The sequence below is a fragment of the Macaca mulatta genome, chromosome 6 (genome assembly GCF_049350105.2).
Source record: "Macaca mulatta isolate MMU2019108-1 chromosome 6, T2T-MMU8v2.0, whole genome shotgun sequence".
Taxonomy (NCBI): Eukaryota; Metazoa; Chordata; class Mammalia; order Primates; family Cercopithecidae; genus Macaca; species Macaca mulatta.
The window spans coordinates 85,207,192-85,227,929 of NC_133411.1; the positions used below are offsets into that span (position 1 = coordinate 85,207,192).

The following is a 20,738-nucleotide window of genomic DNA, read 5'->3' on the forward strand; positions in this document are numbered from 1 at the left end:
TCCAGTGAGACCTGTGTCAGACTTCTGACCTATAGAACTGAAAATATCCAAAAAATATGAAAATAGAGTGATGGTTAAGTATCAGTTGTTTTAAGCCATTGAGTTCACGGTAATTTGTTTGATCAGTGATAGAAAACTAATAGTGTTAAATATTCTTTTCCTTCATTCACATTAAAATCAAGAAAGATAAAACCAAAGTTGTTGAAGTAATGGACAAATTTAAAGATATCCTTTTTGAGAACACCTTGCCTAATCACTCCCAAATGCTGTCACTTCTTCATTTGTCCTTACTGCTTACATTATATCACTTATCATTTGTTCTACTTTATTTTACAACTGCGTTAATATCCTTTCCGGGGCATATGTTTCCTTCTGATTCAAAAGACTCTTTAGAAGCAGGGGCCATGTACTCATTCCCTAGGTATTTGCTGCCAGAGGTAACAGACTTCAGTCTATAAATGCCTGATTACTAACATCTTACATTATGGGTTACTAAACAGGCCATTTAGTCTGTTTTCAACAACTTCCCAGAAATGTTTTGAAAAGTTTTATTTCAGCCTTATACACAAGCACCCTAAAACCCCTAAAAAAATTCTGACAAGATCAATAAATATTAACAAAGTAGATTTACTTTGTAAATTTTAATTCCATTGGATATATTCCATAAAATTTTGTGAGGTTTTATGTTTTTACAGAATTTTATGGTAGACTCTTTCAAGAAAGGTGGATATATTTATCCTTACAGATGGTAAGACTGGGGAACTGAGGTAGGAGGATGACTGGTCCAGATTGGGAGAGGCAAAAAAGTGTCTGGACACCCTCAAATCTTTGCCAGACCTGGGGAGGCTCCAGGGTGGAAGATGGAAGGGGCAGAGCCACTGGACCTGAGAGGGACTGTTTGGAAGTTAGACTGCTTTTGTGTTGAAATTCAAAATCAGCATAGAACCTTTAATCAACTATAATTAACAGGCTACACTTGGAAGCTATGGCTAAAATTTCTAGGCTGTACCAGAATTAAAGAAAAGTAAGTAAATAAATGGTCAGTTGGAAATGAGACAGTTTGGCATAAAAGTGACCCTGGGGAAAAAATATAAAAGCTGATGTGCAAATGGAGTTATGGGCCACTAACCACGTTAACCACGTGGTGCTGTAGAGAAGGGCTCTGGTGAGGCAGCTGGCCCTTGGTCAAATGGCCTAACTCCAGATGCGGGGCCAGGTCAAGCCCTTCAGGTCAGCTTCTGTGATCTGGCTCAGAGAAGCCCTAGAAAACGTTGCTCACCCTGATTTCTCCAAACATAAGATTGGGGCAGTGGGATTTGCCATTTCTGCGTAGCCTAGGCCAGTGGTGAGAGTTAATTAGTGTTTTTAAAGTGCTGTGGATTTGGTTTGGTTTATGTATTTTCTCGGGATGAAAGCCAGGATGCCAGCACCAAGTGTTAACAGTGAAGGTTTCATGCGTGCTCCTTGAGATGTGCCGTGTGAAGTGGGGTGGAGGGGATACGAGGCTTGTGGGATCGCCTTTGGCATCAAAAAGGCCACATTTCCAAACAGACTTTAGTGCTCCCCAAAGCGGAGGGGGCAGACTAGAAGCCTTTGAAAATTTAAAAGGAGAAAGCTATCTGTGTTTTGGCTCTGTGATTGAGGGCATGTAGCAACCCACACCAAGGAAAATTTGACGAGCTGCTAAAGACAAATATTGGCAGCTAGAGACGACACAAAATTCTAACTGCTCTGACCTAGTATAGGCAGGCACGGAAGCAGCAACTCCTACTCTGTAAGAACCCCGCAGATTTCAGATATTCCAGGCTCGCCGGAACCCTCCTTGGAGCTGGTTTTCACAAATAAAGCTTTATGGCTTTATTCCTGATTAAGGAAGTCATATGTGCTCATAATTCAAAACTAAAATTGGAGAAATACATAAAGGGAAAAGTGCAACTTTCCCACCCTGCCCCAATCCTAGCAGCCAGAATGTAATTGTTGTTCACTGTGGTTTGGACATATTTACAGGAGATATTGTTATAATCGTTCCCAACTTATAGGTGATGAAACAGATGGCTGGAAGAACTCACCCACAGGCTCACAGGAAATAAGTCAGAGCTGGTATTGAATAAAACCCAGGGCTTTCTGGCACCCCCAAACTCTACCTGTTTTACTAGGTGACACTGCCCACCCCACACTCGGCTCCCTCATCCCCACAGCACCCTCCAGTGGAGTGACTACAAGTCACTGGCAGGGCTTCCATGACTAGCTCTACAAGCAGAAGCTACCACCATCCGCAGAGTCGGATTACATGTGAATCCAGCAAGGCTAATGTCACTACTCGACCCATTTTTCCAGGCTCCTTTAAATGAATCATGTCCCATCAACATGCTATTATATAGGTGAGATGATTGTAACTCAGATCTGGGTGCCCTTCTCCCACAAGACAAGTGTAGGACACAAAGCGACGAGACCTGCGAAATCAGGAGGACATGACGTACATGCTGGGTCTGAACAGCCCTGAGTTCCAGCTCTGATATTTAACAGCATGCATGACCTGGTGCCTCAGTTTCTTCACCTGGATTATAAAGAGTGCACAAACTGCCAACGGGCTCTTAGCCTCTGGCATTCTATGTAATGTTGAGCAATCTGTAGCAGGATGAGCCCCATGCATTCCCCCTAACTCTTTTAATTCTGCTTCATATCTAATTTCAGGCTGAAAGAAAGATGCCTCTGTGCCACTACTTCTCTAATATGCCCAAAAAGAAATCAAAATGCCTTGAAAATGATATATGAAATTATTGTTGTTCTCACTAGATTGATTCTAATCAAATCAGCTAATGATAAATTATTCATTTATTAGCACGTATTCTTTCAATATGTATTTATCTTTTATACATAAGATACGGAGAGAACTATACACATGAAGTCTTGCTCTCCTCATAGCTCCGGATGGGGAAAACACGTGAATATAAATACTGCACTATAAGGCAGCAAGAGCTCACTGTCCTGGGAAGCTCCAGAGAAACTCAAGGGATTCAAGTTCAAAAGAATCAGAGAAGGCTTCATGCAGGAGTAGGAATGTGCACTGAACTCTACAGAAGGGGCAGGGCAACAAGGGAGATAAACAGGACTGAAGGAGGGCATTGCAATGGTGCTGAATGGTGGACGTTGTAGGACGGCTTGCTGGTGGACAGCTGGGAGCCACTGACAGCCTTCCAGCAGGGTGGGGAGAGGCTGTGTCCATGCCCTCTTCCAGACTCTTCTAGACTGGGTTTTAGCCAGACCTTTAGGTTTGGCTTTAGCCTAACTGATCTCGAGTATTTATAGCAGTACCTCATGCATCCTAGGCCATCATCATTTATTTATTTACAGAATAAATAATCTTGGAAATGGTAACATAATACTGGAAAACGGCTTTGAATGTCGCTCTGAGGAGGAAACAGGGAGCAGCTCCAGGCATTCCAACCTGGATGACTCTTGGATCTCAAGCATGGATTTGGCAATTGCACCACAGAAAATGTGTGTGTAAGAGAGGAGAGGGTGGGAAGAAGGCTGTTCTTTCACCCTATAATCATGAGCAGAAATAACATCTCATTAGAAACTTTAAAGAGAAGAGGGCCTTTAAATGAAATAGTAACAAAGCTGTACGGAATCACTTTGAAGAGCTGGCCTTTGGTGGTGTGGAAAATGCTAACATCTGTCACTGCCCTTCATCTATAATCAAGCTTCTCCCAGCAGAATCTCTGTGTCTCCTGTGTGTGCGTACGTGTTAAATACATACACCTGTGTTACATGATGGGCTGTGTCAGTGTTCTGGCCATCACAGAATGCCACGTCTGACTTCCAGAGTGAGTCGTGGTCTCAGATGGGGCAGGACCATTACTGCAGAACAGCCAAGATCAAGCCCGGCACCTGCAGCATAGGTGTATATGTTTTTCCTCAGGCAAAATAATGCACTGGAAGCGGTTGTCCTTGTGGTCTGAGTCATGCTTGCTGGGACCTTGGGGGAGTGTGGAATTTGGGGCTGGAGCTCCCCTTGGAACCATGGAGAGCTGAATTCAGACCTGTAGGACCTCACGCCTACCCTGGGATTATGGCTGTTCCCCACCACTTCAGAGGTTCCAGGCTTTCTCATGAATCAGCTTCAGTGGTGCTATTCCCCAGGCGCTCTCACGGGTTTCTTACACGGACCACTTTGTGCTGCTGCACAAAGATGGATCAGCCTACTACAAGGAAATATTTTACCGACATGGGGGAATAAATAATTCTCAGGCATTTTCTCAGAAGGGAACAAAGGAAAAGAGAAGGGTACTAGCTGAACAGAGACCAAAGCACTTCCAAGGTTACTTCAGAACAAGACCTTCAAAAATGAATAAAAAGTCTCCTCAAAGCACACAGGAAAGCAATTACATCCCACACGTCTGACACTGGTCATGAAGCTGGAAGGCAGGGGAGGGAGGAAGGGGACAAAAGTGGAGCCAGGGTTGGGGCACTGAGATAACCAGTGACTGATGAAACATTCGGAGGGAACATCCCAGAAAACAGGAGCAGAACCGAACTCAGAACAGCAAGAAGAGGCAGAGCCCCAGACTCAGAGGGAAGTCAGGCCGAGCCAGGCCAGAGGCAAAGGCTTTATAAATCTCTGTTTGTCTACTGAGGAGGTCTGGAGAAAGGGATGAAGATGGGCAGGGAAATCCCACATCATCTTTTCTGGTCGGTCTTTTTAATGCAGGGAGCGATGGGGGTGGGCACTTAGAAGCTGAATGAATAGTTTCAAACATCTGTATATAATGTCAATTACAACTTAATAAGTGACTTGTAGCTTCTAAGTTATTTTTACTTAGGCACAAAAGGTAGGTTTGGGGTTTAAAAGGAGTGTAAGCGGCCATCTGGAGGTACTTTTAGGCTCAGGAAAGGCTATAAGACAATAAAACAAGGACTTTGACAGGTTGATCTGTTTATCATTCATTAGCAGATATTTACTGATATTAACCCAACAACTTACTATAATGTTAGGTTCTGTGCTACGGAGCGCTTACTGTGCATATGGCAGTAAATGAAAAAGATAGAGACCCTATTCTTGTACAGTTTCTCTTCACTTTTGGAGGGAGGGAAAGTTACATTTTATTTATTTTTTATATGTTTTAATTGTGGTAAAATACAAACAACATAAAATTTACCATCTTAACCATTTTTAATTGTATGGTCCAGTGGCATTAAATACATTCACGTTGTTGCGCTGTCATCATTATCATCCATTTCTACACCCACTCAAAAATCATGCCCCATTTTCCCCTCCCCACAACCCCGGACAACCGCCATTCTATTTTCTGTCCTTATGAATCTGACTACTTTGGGTACCTTATGTAAGTGGAGTCATACAGTTTTTCCTTTTGTGACTTGCTTAGCATAATGTCCTGCTGGTGGAGTCAGGACTTTTTTCATGGTCACATACCCATGGTAGGTTGTGGCTTGGATACTAACAGTAAAAATACTCAAAGATTGGCACAAAATATTGATACACGTACACATTCACAGAGAAACATGCACACACACCAGGGATCACCAAATCTCTCGTAGAGCAGGAGATTCACCATTCTGCAGTAAAGCATAAAGTCTCAAGGATGCATACATAAATTACACCATTAGGATGAGGATGACTACAGTTTAAAACATAAAAGAAAGAAAGAAAAGGAGAGATAGTGGAAAAAGGAAGGAAGGAAGGGAGGGAGGGAGGGGAAAATAAGAAGTATTGAGGATGTAGAGAAATTGGAACCCTTGTTCACTGTCAATGGGAAAGCAAAATAGCGTAGCCTCTATGGACAATAACATTGTGTGATTACTCAAAATATTAAAAATAGAATTATCATAGGATCCAGCAATCCCACTTCTGGGTATATACCTGAAAGAATTAAAAGCAGGGGCTTAAACAGGTATTTGTACACTCACGTTTGTAGCAGCATTACTCAGCATTACTCAGAATAGCCAAAAGGTAGTAGTCAAATTATGGGGTGCCCAGAGGCCCATCCTGCTGGTGGAGTCAGGACTTTTTTCATGGTCACATACCCATGGTATGTGTGTTGGCAGGGGACAGGGGAGGTGTAGCTGCTGAAATCCAAGAAGCCAGCTTCTGGGGGCATGTGCTGCTAGGCAGAAGGCAGAAATCTCCTGGGAAGTGCCTAACGCCTATTTGTATGATTCAGAATCAAAGGAGACATTGGTCAACAAACCCCAGGATGACCCACTAAGGGAAAGAGGAGATAGAAAAGCAGATTGAGGCCGGGCGCGGTGGCTCAAGCCTGTAATCCCAGCACTTTGGGAGGCCGAGACGGGCGGATCACGAGGTCAGGAGATCGAGATCATCCTGGCTAACAGGGTGAAACCCCGTCTCTACTAAAAAATACAAAAAACTAGCCGGGCGACGCGGCGGGCGCCCGTAGTCCCACCTACTCGGGAGGCTGAGGCAGGAGAATGGCGTAAACCCGGGAGGCGGAGCGTGCAGTGAGCTGAGATCCGGCCACTGCACTCCAGCCTGGGCGGCAGAGCGAGACTGTCTCAAAAAAAAAAAAAAAAAAAAAGAAAGAAAAGCAGATTGATACGCTGATGTTTTAGAACAGAGATCAGAAAGGTGGCCAGGATGTAGTAATAAGAAACTCATAAAATAATTCAAATTCCTCTAGTGCATATAATGTGTCTAGCATTTTCACTTGTGTTCATCTATTTATGACCATGCCTTTGGCAACATCACTGCTTATCAATGGACACACTACTTCTGGCAGGCAGAAAAAGGAGAGAAGCAGAGTAAGCAGATTTGCTCCTTTGAGGTCCCATTCATGTAGAGACCCACAGAACACTGAAGCCAGAGGGACCTTGCAGATCATTTAATTCCTTCTTTACAGGTGAGGAAACTGACGAAGTGGCTTTAGGGAAGGTGGAGGTGGAACGTTACCTTCTTCTCCAGCAGTAAGCACCAATGATCTGAGAAGAGCTGGAGTGAGAAACCACAGAAATGCTTCTGTGATAACACTGACTCCATTCTTAATCCTTAGTTTACACCTGAGATTGGCTGCTTTCTGATTTTACTCCACAAAAGCCTCTGTGCTCTATGAATATGATATCCAGACTTAGCTGTCCTCTAAGTACATGTTTTTTATAGCTGGATTTAATTTTTCCTCATCAATGAATTGCATAGAAAAGGAAATGGGCTTGTATCATCATCCTAAAAAGGACCAGGCACCCAAAGATAGCTCTTCTTTTTGCTGCTTCTGCCTCTCAGTAGAGTGAAGTGAATATAAAAACTGGGCAGAAAAGGCCCATGGGATTGCCATGTGTGAGGAGGTGGGTGGCACCTTGCTACCTGCAGGCGCAGATAGCAGAGAACGCCCTGTGTGTATGAAGCAACAGTGAAGTGGTTCTACGTCCTTGCAAGAGCCGATAATGTCCTTCGTTACCTGCAGGAGTCAGAGCAGGAGTCCCAAGCTGGCGAGGAAGCCAACATGAAGGCCTGGGTGGGCTCCAGAGAGGGGAGAAAGAGCAGCAGAAGGCCAAAGAGGATCCCTAAATTTGGGGCCACAGTACTGGGTCTTATAAGTTCTCCACATAATATATAGGAAACTGAGTCCAAGAGAAGTAAATGTCCTTACAATCTATGGGTGGCAAGATTAAGAAAATTTTCTATTCTAATTTCCACACTCTTACCAACTTTTACGCTGGAGAAACCTTTTGCCTGTGCTGTTATTTTGCTAGGGCCCTTTAGGTAAGACAGGAGAAAGCACAGCAAGTTGCACCAAGAACCCTGGAGCACGCAGTGCTGTGGTGATAGTGTATTCATCTGTCCTTGCATTGTTATGAAGAACTGCCTGAGACTGGGTATAAAGAAAAGAGGTTTAATTGGTTCAGGGTTCCATAGACTCTACAGGAATCATGGCTGGGGAGGCCTCAGGAACTTATAATCATGGCAGAAGGAGAAGGGGAGGCAGGCACGTCCTACATGGCTGGAGCAGGAGGAAGAGTGTGAAGCGGGAAGTGCTACACACTTTCAAACAACCAGATCTCATGAGAACTCACTCAATATCACCCAAACAGCAAGGGGGAAATCCACGCCCATGATCCAGTCACCTCCCGCTGGGCCCCTCCTCCAGCATTGGGGATACAATTCGAAATGAGATTTGGGTGGGACACAAATCCCAACCATATCACATAGGAGTATAGTTCCCAAGCTCCTACTTCAAATGCCAAATGAAAATACAGCTTAGTGAGTGAGGGGTCTTAAGGTTTTTCATTTGTAGGTGGAATTTAACAGGTGAAGACATTTACAACCATTATAATGTGGGTGGCATATTCCACATATCCCCTAGACCTAGGTTATACTGGGCTTTGCAGTGCATTAAATTACTCAGAAAGTTTTAAAGCCATTCCTGCCTCCCTAGTATTCTCTTCCAGCCACCCTTAGAGATTTTGATATGACTGAAACGTATCTCTTAGATGTACTGGGATAGAGAAAAGTTTAGGAGTCATTGATGTAGCCTCACAGTAACTAGTCACAGCTTTGTGATCAGCTCAGCTGATCAACTTACTTTCTAGCACCTTCTAGAAGAGGTTTTTAGGCCAATAGAAATATAATGCAAGTCACATATGTAAGTTAATTAAAATTAAATTTTCTATTAGCCACATTAAGAAAGGAAGAGGAGACAAGTAAAACATTAACAATATATTTAAATCAATATATCCAAAGTATTATCCTTTCGCCAAATAATAAATCTATAATATTGTATGCATATAATACATAGGTGTACTAAGTCTTCAAAATCTGATGTGCACATTCTACTCACAGCACATCTCAATCCACAGTTAGCCACATTTTAAGTACCCAACAGCCACATGTGGCCTGTGGCTACCATACTGGACAGCACAAATCTAGACTGTTCTTACATTCCTTAGGGCTCAAACCTTCCCCTTGCCTCTCTCAATGACATGGATTTACTCCAAAAGAAATAGAAATTTCTCCATGACGTAGCCATTCTCGCCTGTCTCAGGGCCCTTTCCTGTCCAGGTCTTAATGTGTCCGCTTGGTCTTTATTGCATCTCAACTCTCCAATTGTCTACTGAGTCATCAAGCAATCATTACTGAGTGCCTAGCAAGCGCCCAGTATTTGTGTTAACTGATGAGGATAAAAAAATACAAGAGACGCTGACTTCCAGGAGCTCTCAGCTTGGAAATGCAGGCACAAACACGAACACGTGAGGGATGGTATATGGGGACGCACGCACACAGGAAGGAGTGACTGCTTCTTCTGGGGCTCTGGAAAGCATTCACAGAGGGGGCATGGGGCCGGGTTTTTAAGGGATGAGAGAGACTGTAGAGAGGTAGGGAAAACGTGGTTCAGGCATAGGGAAAAGCATATTCATGACAGTATGATGACCTGCATGCCTGGAGATGACAAGTGTCTAGGAGATGAGAACATGACAAGGAGTGCCTGGAGTGAGGCTGGCCGGGCAAGTGGGACCTGAGTGCCCGGTGACACATTTAGAACGACTGTGGGGTAATTCTCTGAGCAGGAATCTCTGAGTAAGAATATTTTGTGGCAAGCTATAATACAGTTTGGAAAAAACAAAGAAGTAAGGAGAGCCTGAACTAAGGGGGCAGCAGTATGTCCAGAAAGGAGCGATGGGAGCCCCCCATATGAATAAGGGAATAGAAGGGCACTGTTTGCAAGATGAGCATTATGATGAAAGCTGGGCAAAGGGTCTAATTGCTAAGGCTTTCTATGTCCAAATTCACTATGCTGAGGGCATTAGGGCCACTCACACGGTATTTATACAGGCCTATTACAGTCCATTGTGATCCGGAAGCACTACATGCATGCCTGCCTGCCCTGAAGGAAATGGTAGGGCTCTTTACAGGTTAATTTAGGCAGGAGGCAGGATCAAGCGGAATCACTTCCAGGACTGCGAGGAAAGTCACACCTGTGACACCCAGCAGGTGTTGGGCAGTACCTGACCGTCCCAATCAGATAATGTGGTTGCTCACACTACGCTGGAACCCAACTGTGGTTTATTGGACTGTGAGTTTTCTGGCAGGCAGCTCTGGAGCTCTCAGGTAAGAACAGGGCAGCAACGTGACATCTACAGTGAGAAGGAGCCTCAGAGATGCCATGAGTTCTTTTGTAAATGGGGAAGGCTGGGGCAGGAAGAGTTCAATGGCTTAAAGGCTAGTAAGTGGCAGAGCAAGAATAGAATTCACCTTTCTTGTTTCATAAGCTGGCGTTCCTTTCACAGCACACTGCCCTCTGAGATGAGTGGAAGGTGTGTCCTGAAGAACTGTTTAGCTTTCTAGCAACCCAGGAAAAAAGAGAAAGCTAGGCTAGAGACACACTAGGTAATCAAGCCACCTTGGTGGGCCAATGAGATTTAACCTAGTAGCAATGCACTGGTACTCACACGGCGAAGAGTCCACGAAGTTCGGGTCGATATTATGCAGCAGCTCCACTCTGGGGGATGGGCTTCCTTCACTGGAAAACAATTTTTAAGGGAATGTTAATTTCCTCTCTCTAATGGGCACGAGTTATTTTAACACTTCCCTTCCTTGTACTTATAGGAAATAACAAACCTGCCAGTTAACAACTCTGTCATAAATTTGGAGGTCTCCACAATCACGGCTGGTGCATCTTCAAGTAGTCATCATTTGTCTATGTGTCAAGCATACGATGATATTTTAAAAAAATGATTCTGGGACCCTTTGAAATAAATATTGTGGCCTTATTTAAACATGACCATTTTTTATACCAGAGAAATGAGAACTCAAGTTACCTTATGTAGACTTCAGACTGAACACTTACAAGTAAATGAAGAAACTGCATCTGCCAAAGTGGTGGCACCAATATTACAGGTGCAACGTGCCTCTTAAAGAGTAACCTACATCAGAAAAATTAATGTCCTCCACGTCCAAATTTGCAACATGGATCTTAGATTTAATATAAACACATGAGAAATACCTAGATCTCTTTAAGGCTTTAAAAAAATGTGTACACACAAATACAATCACCACCTACATTTGTGCAGAACAGTGACTTGGAGATCGCTTAGTTCAACCCCCTCTTCTTACAAATGATGAAGGTACATAGTAAGTTATTGGTAGAATATTGGGTTTTGTGACTCTCAAAGCAGTGTTCTTAAAAAATTGAGAGCACAAACATCACCAGATGTATGTAGGGAGCACATTAAGCACCCAGGTCATTTTGCTAGTGTAGACTCAGCCTTACGGAAGTAGCTAAAAACAATGTAAATCATTGAGGGCGTATTGGGGACTCCCGATCCAATACAGTTCAGCTAAGTACTAAAGGTTGCAAAGTACTGTTAACACCACAGGATTCATACATAATCTAAATAATCAATAAGGCTCTTGACGTAACCAAGACATGGTTTCAGGTGTCCCAATGTCCACACCCCAAACTCACAGCTAGCTGTTTATAGCAGTGGTTTGGGATTTCAATACCCAACACAATTTCAGAAAATCTGGGTTGTGATTCACAACTTTGTATTTGCCAAGTAAGGAAATATAAAAACAAATCTTAATTAATTAATTTAAAACAAAACAAAAATAACAAACTTCAACTACAATCACCATTATGTTATAAAATAAAGTTAACAGCAAAAAAGGTAGGAAAGACACGATCTCAGACTAAATGACAGCTCCTTAAACTGAGCATATTTAACTTTAGTATTCTATAAGATGTCATTGTCCCCCTCTACTCCATAAAACACAGTGATCAGAGAGAGTGGAAGGGAGATACTCAGGGGTGCCCATGGTCCTGGGACAGCAGCGGCAGCACTGCAGGGGTAGGGGTGAGGCATATTTCCCAGGACCTTTCTTTTCTCATTTTCTTTTGGAGGCACTTCACTGCCTGAATATCCTGGAGACTATCAACCAGTCCAAAATGCCAGGAACTAGGGTTTGATACCAGAAGCTCTGAATGGAAGTAGCAATGATATGTAAAGAAAATGGTAAATATGAGAAAATCTAAATAGAATGATGATGATGTCTAATTTGTGGACTTAAAACCAAGCAAGTAAGCCGGGTACAATGGCTTATGCCTATAATCCCAGCACTTTGGGAGGCTGAGATGGGAAGATCCTTTAAGGCCAGCCAGGAGTTTGAGACAAGCTTGGGCAACATACTGAGACCCGGTCTGTACTACCACTACTACTACTAATAATAATTTGAGCATGGTGGTGCATGCCTGTAGTCTCAGCAACTCAGGAGGCTAGGCAAGAGGATCCCTTGAGCCCAGGAGTTCAAGGCTGTAGTGAGCTATGATCACACCACTACACTGCAGCCTGGATGACAAAGTGAGACTCTGTCGTAAAACAAACAAACAAATAAAACCAAGCAAACAGAGTTAAAATCCTGGAAAATAATAGCAAGCAAGGAAAGGAAATCAGAATGAAAGCATTTTAAAGTCTTTATATTGTTTGGAAGTGGGGTAAAGCTACTGATTAAATTTAGATTTAGCTAAGTAAAACTTTTGTGTTAAAATTTTAGGGCAACTATTAAAAATAAAGGCTTTTTCTGGACTATAGGGTGAAAACTCAAAAATTTCAGGGCCAATATATTAATATATAACTACTCATCTTTAAAAGTAGAGTTCACTGTAATACCCCCAAACATTAGGCACAGTTAAATAAAAATATTTTCCTAATAACTTTAGAGACAGTTTATATACATATTCTTCATTCATGTCATTTTTTCATTATTCAGAAGAGTCACAGGTATTTTAAAATAAGAAAATTTAATAAGATGAGATGAGTTTTTGAAACCACAGGTTGTATATAATCCTAGTTGACTGTTAGGGAAAATCTTCATAGGCAGAATCATTGTGATGCAAATAGGAGCCAAGCCCTCCAACTATCTTAAGTATGTTGTGTTTCTACTTTTCAAATGCGCGCATCAAAATATTTTGATAAGGATGTGGTTAGAGATATGGGCCAAGAAAACACAATATGTGACAAGTGACTGAAACAATGACCAAACACCATTAGAGACTTCCTGAGGGGGAGGTAGAGAGGGACTGTGGGTTTCCATTAATAGTTAACACGTTATTAACACAGATTCAATTAAGTAATTATACCCCCCCCTCACCCCACCACCCACACACCCATCAACTCAAGAAGGTACTAGTTTCGACTGCATGGTTAATTTCAGTGCAGACAAGGGTACAATGTACTGATACTGCAACCAAGAAGGTGGGTTCAAGTCACCTGGAGAAGACAATCTGGGGGCATGGGACAGAAATGGAGCTTGTGGGAAGGAGGGGAAGGGGTGGGTGAGGAATTGAGAAATCTCAAAGCTAACTCTGCAAGCCTCATAATTTTGCCTACAAGATATTTTAGAGTCATAATTTTGAAAAGACCAGTAAATGGCAGAGACAATGGTCATTAGCGAGATGTGGCCGATCGTTGGGGAGGAGAATCCTCAGGGCTAAATGCTATATACAGGAAGAGCATGCCCCAGACACTGCGCAGGGCCCACTGTCTACTGAGGAGTTAAAATTTCCCCAGACCGAAGAAGCTGGACATGGGTACACAGCTTGGGAAGAAATGTTCACCACCACATTAATAAACTTTCTTTTTATAAATTCAGACAGGAAAGTTCAGTAAATACCCACGTTTTCAGCGTAATTTAAAAACCCTCTTAAGAACCCAGAGATTCTTGGCCACTTAAATTTGAGTAGTCTCCAATAATCATATGAAAGATCCTCCTCTTGCATTTAGAAGGAAAATGCCTGGTGTGTGGTGGGATTTTTGTTTTTTGTTTTCCTGTTTTTTGTGTGGGGGGGGGGGCAAAGGTTTTCCATTGTTGTCTCACTCCCATCCCTTCCTCACTCCTCTGGACATTTTTAACATCAATAATCTTCCCTTTCTTATGCATATTCCTCTATCCTTCTGTTAAAAACAAAATAAGAAAATTTTATTAACCATCTTATTTGCCATTAAGTATCCTGTTTTTTACAGTACTCATTCTTAAACTTTGCTGCACATTAGAATCACCTGGCAAGCTTTTACACCCCAGATGCACAGGCTGCATCTCATACCCGTAAGATCGCTGGCGGTGGAACCCAGGCGTCAGTACTTTTGGACTCTTCAGGTGATTCCAATGTGCAGCCAAGCGTGGGAACCGCTGCTCCTAAGCAATGCTTCCCAAACTTTAATGTACACATGAATCATCTGGGGAGCTTGTTAAACTGTGAATCCTGATGTACTTGAACTGAATGAGGCCCAATCATCTGCATTTCTAACAGTTTCCCAGGTGATATTGATGCTGCTGGTCTCAGGACCACACTTGTAGTATCATGGTTTGAGGAAGCCTCCCGGAGTCCTTCCACATGGGATCTCAACTCTTTTGGATTCTCTTAAATTAAAAACTTATTTGGATTAGGGCTGATTCAAACATAATGATTCTCAACCTTGGCTGCACAATGCAATCACCTGGAGAACTCTTAAAAAATATTGATGCATAGGTTCAATCCCAGGAGACTGAGTTCATTGGTCTGAGTTTCAGCCTCGGCATAAAGATTTATAAAAGTACCCAAACTTAGCTTTATTGAAGTATAATTTTAAAACCATACAATCACCCATTTAAAATGCACAGTTAAATGTTTTTGGTATATTTACATGGTTGCACAATCATCAACAGTCTAATTTTAGAATATTTTTATCCTCCCAAAAGAAATACCGTACCCATTAGCAGTCATTCTTCATTTTCTACTCCACTCCCCTCCCGAGCCCTAGCCAATCGTTAATCTGTCTCTGCAGATTTGCCTATTCTGGACATTTCATATAACTGGAACCATACAATACATGGCCTTTTGTGACTGGTTTCTCTCACTTAGCGTAATGTTTTCAAAGTCATCGATGTGGTAGCATGCATCATCAACCATATAAATACTTCATTCCTTTATATGGTTGAATAATATCCCATTGTTTGAAGATACCACATTTTCTTTACCTATTTAGTTGGTTAATATTTGGACTGTTTTCAATATTTGGCTATTACGAACAATCCTACTATGAACATTCATGTATAAGTTTTTTTGTGGGCATTTGTTTTCCTATCTCTTGGGTCTATAACTAGGAGTGGAATTGCTGGGTCATATGGTAACTCTGTAACATTTTGAGGACTTGCCAATTTTCCAAAGCAGCTGCACCATTTCACACTCTCACCAGGAATAATAAGTGTTTCAATTTCTCCACATCTTTGACAACAGTTATTAATGTGTCTTTTTGAATGTGGCCATTCTAGTTGGTGTAAAGTGATATCTCATTGTGATTTGATTTGCATTTTCCTAATAATTAATGATGTTGAGCATATTTTCATGTATGTATTTGCCATTTATATACCTTCTTTGGAGAAATGTCTATTCAGATCATTTGCTCATATTTTATTTGTCTTTCTATGGTTGAGTGGCATGAATTCTTTATATATTCTATTTGCAAGTCCCTTATCAGATACGTGATTTGCTAATATTTTCTACTATTCTGTGGGTTGACTTTTCCCTTCCTTGAGAATATCATTTTGAGAATAAAAGTTTGCATTATGATGTAGTTCAACTTATGTATTTTCTCTTGTCTTGCTTTTATCTAAGAAACTACTGTCTGACCCAAGCTCACAAAGCTTTATTCCTGAGTTTTATTCTAAGAGTTTTATAGTTTTAGTTTTTACATGTAGGTCTATGATCCATTTTAAGTAAACTTCTGTGTATGCTGTGAGGTAGAGATCCAACTTCATTTTCTTTTTTTTGCTTTTATTATGTTTAATTGACACATAAATATACATATTTATGGTCTACAGTATATTTCAAAATACGTGTACAATGTGTAATGATAAGTCTGTAATTAGCATAACCATCACCTCAAATATTTATCATTTCTCTGTGTTGAGAACATTCAAAATTCACTCTTGAAGCTATTCAAAAATATATAATAAATTGTTGTTAATTGTAGTCACCCTATAGTGCTACAGAGCACTAGAACTTATTCCTCCTATTTAACTGTACTTTTATATCCATTAACTAACCTTTGGCTATTCTCCTCTCCCCTACCCTTCCCATCCCCCAGGAAAAACACTACTCTACTCTCTACTTCTATGAGATCAATGTTTTTTAGCTTTCATGTATGAGAACATGTGGTATTTATCTTTCTGTGCCTGGCTTACTTCACTTAACATAATGACCTTCAGTTTCATCCATGTTACTGTGAATGATAGGATTTCATTTTGTTTTATGGCTAAAGAGTATTCCATTGTGTATATATACCATATTTTCTTCATTCACCCACTGATGGACCTTTAAGTTGATTCTATATCTTGGGTATTGTGAATAGTACTGCAATAAATATGGGAGTGCACATATCTCCTTGATATACTGATTTCACTTCCTTTGCATATATACCCAGTAGTGGGATTGCTGGATCATATGGTAGTTCTATTTTTAGTTTTTTGAGGAGCCTTCATATTGTCTTCCACAATGGCTAGATTAATTTGCAGTCTCACTAATGGTGGATAAGAGTTCCCCTTTCTCTACAACCTTGCCAGGATCTGTTATTTTTTAACTTTTTGATAATGGTCATTCTAACCGGGTTGAGATGATATCTCATTGTGATTTTAAATTTGCATTCTCTCATGATTAGTGATGTTGAGCATTTTTAAAAATAAATCTACTAGCCATTTGTATTTCTTATTTTGAGAGGTGTCTACCCAGCTCATTTACCCATTTTTAAACTGGATTATTTGGGGGGTTTTTCTTTTGAATTGTTTCAGTTCTTTATATATTCTGGATATTAATCCTTTGTTGAGTGAAGAGTTAGCAAATATTTTCTCCCATTATGCAGGCTGCCTTTTCACTCTGTTGATTGTTTCCTTTGTGCTGTGCAGAAGATTTTAGTTTGATATAATCCCATTTGTCTCTTTTTGCTTTTGTTGCCTGTGCCTTTGAGGTCTTCTCCATAAAATCTTTTCCCAGACCAATGTTCTGAAGCATTTCTCCGATGTTTTCTTTCAGGAGTTTCATAGCTTCAGGTCTTATATTTAAGTCATTAACCCATTTTGAGTTGACTTTTATATATGGTGAGAGACAGGGGTTTGGTTTCATTTTTATGCATATGGATATCCAATTTTCCCAGCACCATTTATTGAAAAGACTCTCTCTTCCTCAATAAATGTTCTTGGTGCCTTTGTCAAGAATCAGTAGGCTATAAATACACGAACTTATTTGTAGGTTCTCTATTTTGTTCCATTGGTATATGAATCTGTTTTTACACAAGTAACATGCTGTATTGGTTACTATAGCTTTGTAGTATGTTTTGAAACCTGGCAGTGTGATGCCTCCAACTTTTTTCTTTTCACTCAGGATTGCTTTGGCTATAGGGTCTTTTGTGGGTCCATACAAATTCGAGGATTTTAAAATTTCTGTTGAGAATGTTATTGGTATTTAGATAGGGATTGCATTGACTCTGTAGATTGCTTTTGGTAGTAAGATCATTTTCACAATATGTATTCTTCAAATCTATGAATACAAGATACCTTTTCATTTTTTGTGTGTTCTCTTCTGCTAGTTTGTTGCTGGCATATAGAAATGCTACTGATTTCCATATGTTGATTCTGTATCCTGCAACTTTACTGAATTTGTTTATCAGTTGTAAGAGTTTTTTGGTAGAGCTTTTAGGGTTTTCTATATATACGATGATATCATTTGCAAACGGACAATTTGACATCCTCCTTTCCAATTTGGAAGCCCTTTATTTCTTTCTATTGCCTTATTGCTCTGGCTAGGACTTCCATTACAATGTTGAACAAAAGTAGTGAAAGTGAGCATCGTTGTCTTGTTTCAGATGTTAGGGGAAAGGCTGGCAACTTTTTCCCATTCAGTGTGATGTTTGCTATGGGCTTATGATATATGGCCTTTATTGTGTTGAGGTATGGTCCTTCTGTATCTAATTAGTTGAGTGTTTTGATTATGAAGGGATGTTGAATTGTATCAAATCCCTTTTATGTATCTATTGAGATGATCATACGGTTTTTGTACTTCACTCTGTTGATGTGATGTATCATGTTTATGGATTTGTATATGTTGAACCATTCTTGCAACTTTGGGATAAATTCCACTTGATCATGGTGAATGGTCTTTTAAATTTATTTTTATTTATTTTTATTTTTTGAGATGGGGTCTCATTTTGTTGCCCAGACTGGAGTACAGTGGCTTGATCATGGCTCATTGCAGCCTCAATCTCCCAGACTCAAGCGATCCTCCCATCTCAGCCTCCCTAGTACCTGGGCTATAGAAGCACGCAACCATGCCTGGCTAATTTTTAAATTTTTTGCAGAGATGGGATCTCCCTGTGTTGCCCAGGCTGCTCTTGAACTCCTGGGTTCAAGTGATCCTCCTGCCTTGGCCTCCCAAAGTGCTAGGATTAGAGGCATGAGCCACCACATTCGACTGTGAACAATCTTTTTAATGTGTTGCTGGATTCAGTTTGCTAGCATTTTGTTGAGGCTTTGTGCATCTATGTTCATTGGGGATACTGGCCTAAAGTGTTCTTTTCTTGTTGTATCCCTGTCTGGTTTTGGTATCAGCATAATGCTGGTCTTGTGGAATAAGTTTAGAAGAATTACCTCCTCTTCAATTTTCTGGAAGAGTTTGAGAAGAATTGTTATTAGTTCTTTAAATGTTTTGTAGAATTCTGCAATGAAGTAATCAGGTCCTGGGATTTTCTTTGATGGGAGACGTTTTATTACAAGATTCAATCTCATTACTTATCATTGGTCTATTGAAGTTTTCTGTTTCTTCTTGGTTCAATCTTGGCAGGTTGTATGTATACATGAATTGATCCATTTCCACTAGATTTTCTAATTTGTTGACATATAGTTGTTCATAATAGTCTCTCATGATCACTTGTATTTCTACGGTATCAGTTGCAATGTCTCCTTTTTTGTTTGTGATTTTATTTGGATCGTCTACATTCTTGATTCATCTAGCTAATTATTTGTCAGTTTTGTTACTTGTTCCAAAAAACAACTTTTCATTTCATTGATCTTTTGTATTTTTTAGTGTGAATTTTGTTTATTTCTGCTTTCATCATTATTTCTTTCCTTCTACTAATTCTGGATTTGGCTTGTTCTTGCTTTTCTAGTTCCTTGAGATGTATTGCTAGGCTGCTTATTGGAAATCTTTCTAGTTTTTGGACGTAGGCATCTATTGCTATACATTTTCCTTTTAACACTGCTTTTGCTGTATCCCATAGGGTTTTGATATGTTGTATTTCTATTTTCATTTGTTTTAAGACTTTTAAAATTTTCCTTCTTTTTTATTTATTTATTTATTATTATTATACTTTAAGTTGTAGGGTACATGTGCATAACGTGCAGGTTTGTTACATATGTATACTTGTGCCTTGTTGGTGTGCTGCACCCATCAACTCGTCATTTACATCAGGTATAACTCCCAATGCAATCCCTCCCCCCTCCCCCCTCCTCCCTCCCCATGATAGGCCCCGGTGTGTGATGTTCCCCTTCCTGAGTCCAAGTGATCTCATTGTTCAGTTCCCACCTATGAGTGAGAACATGCGGTGTTTGGTTTTCTGTTCTTGTGATAGTTTGCTAAGAATGATGGTTTCCAGCTGCATCCATGTCCCTACAAAGGACACAAACTCATCCTTTTTTATGGCTGCATAGTATTCCATGGTGTATATGTGCCACATTTTCTTAATCCAATCTGTCACTGATGGACATTTGGGTTGATTCCAAGTCTTTGCTATTGTGAATAGTGCCACAATAAACATACGTGTGCATGTGTCTTTATAGCAGCATAATTTATAATCCTTTGGGTATATACCCAGTAATGGGATGGCTGGGTCATATGGTACATCTAGTTCTAGATCCTTGAGGAATTGCCATACTGTTTTCCATAATGGTTGAACTAGTTTACAATCCCACCAACAGTGTAAAAGTGTTCCTATTTCTCCACATCCTCTCCAGCACCTGTTGTTTCCTGACTTTTTAATGATCGCCATTCTAACTGGTGTGAGATGGTATCTCATTGTGGTTTTGATTTGCATTTCTCTGATGGCCAGTGATGATGAGCATTTTTTCATGTGTCTGTTGGCTGTATGAATGTCTTCTTTTGAGAAATGTCTGTTCATATCCTTTGCCCACTTTTTGATGGGGTTGTTTGTTTTTTTCTTGTAAATTTGTTTGAGTTCTTTGTAGGTTCTGGATATTAGCCCTTTGTCAGATAAGTAGATTGCAAAAATTTTCTCCCATTCTGTAGGTTGCCTGTTCACTCTGATGGTAGTTTCTTTTGCTGTGCAGAAGCTCTTTAGTTTAATGAGATCCCATTTGTCAATTTTGGCTTTTGTTGCCGTTGCTTTTGGTGTTTTAGACATGAAGTCCTTGCCCATGCCTATGTCCTGAATGGTACTACCTAGGTTTTCCTCTAGGATTTTTATGGTATTAGGTCTAACATTTAAGTCTCTAATCCATCTTGAATTAATTTTCGTATAAGGAGTAGGAAAGGATCCAGTTTCAGCTTTCTACTTATGGCTAGCCAATTTTCCCAGCACCATTTATTAAATAGGGAATCCTTTCCCCATTTCTTGTTTCTCTCAGGTTTGTCAAAGATCAGATGGCTGTAGATGTGTGGTATTATTTCTGAGGACTCTGTTCTGTTCCATTGGTCTATATCTCTGTTTTGGTACCAGTACCATGC

The 20,738-nt window shown here is 40.6% G+C and overlaps 1 protein-coding gene across 2 annotated transcripts in view; it reads right to left on the minus strand.

Moving 5' to 3' along the window:
- Positions 1–20,738, minus strand: part of ARSB (arylsulfatase B) — a 192,889-nt gene that overhangs the window by 51,395 nt on the left and 120,756 nt on the right. For both annotated transcript variants that reach the window (XM_001108389.5, XM_015140320.3), the window contains exon 6: positions 10,423–10,493. In XM_001108389.5, coding sequence (XP_001108389.4) covers positions 10,423–10,493 — 71 coding nt within the window. The remainder of the gene's footprint in view (positions 1–10,422; positions 10,494–20,738) is intronic.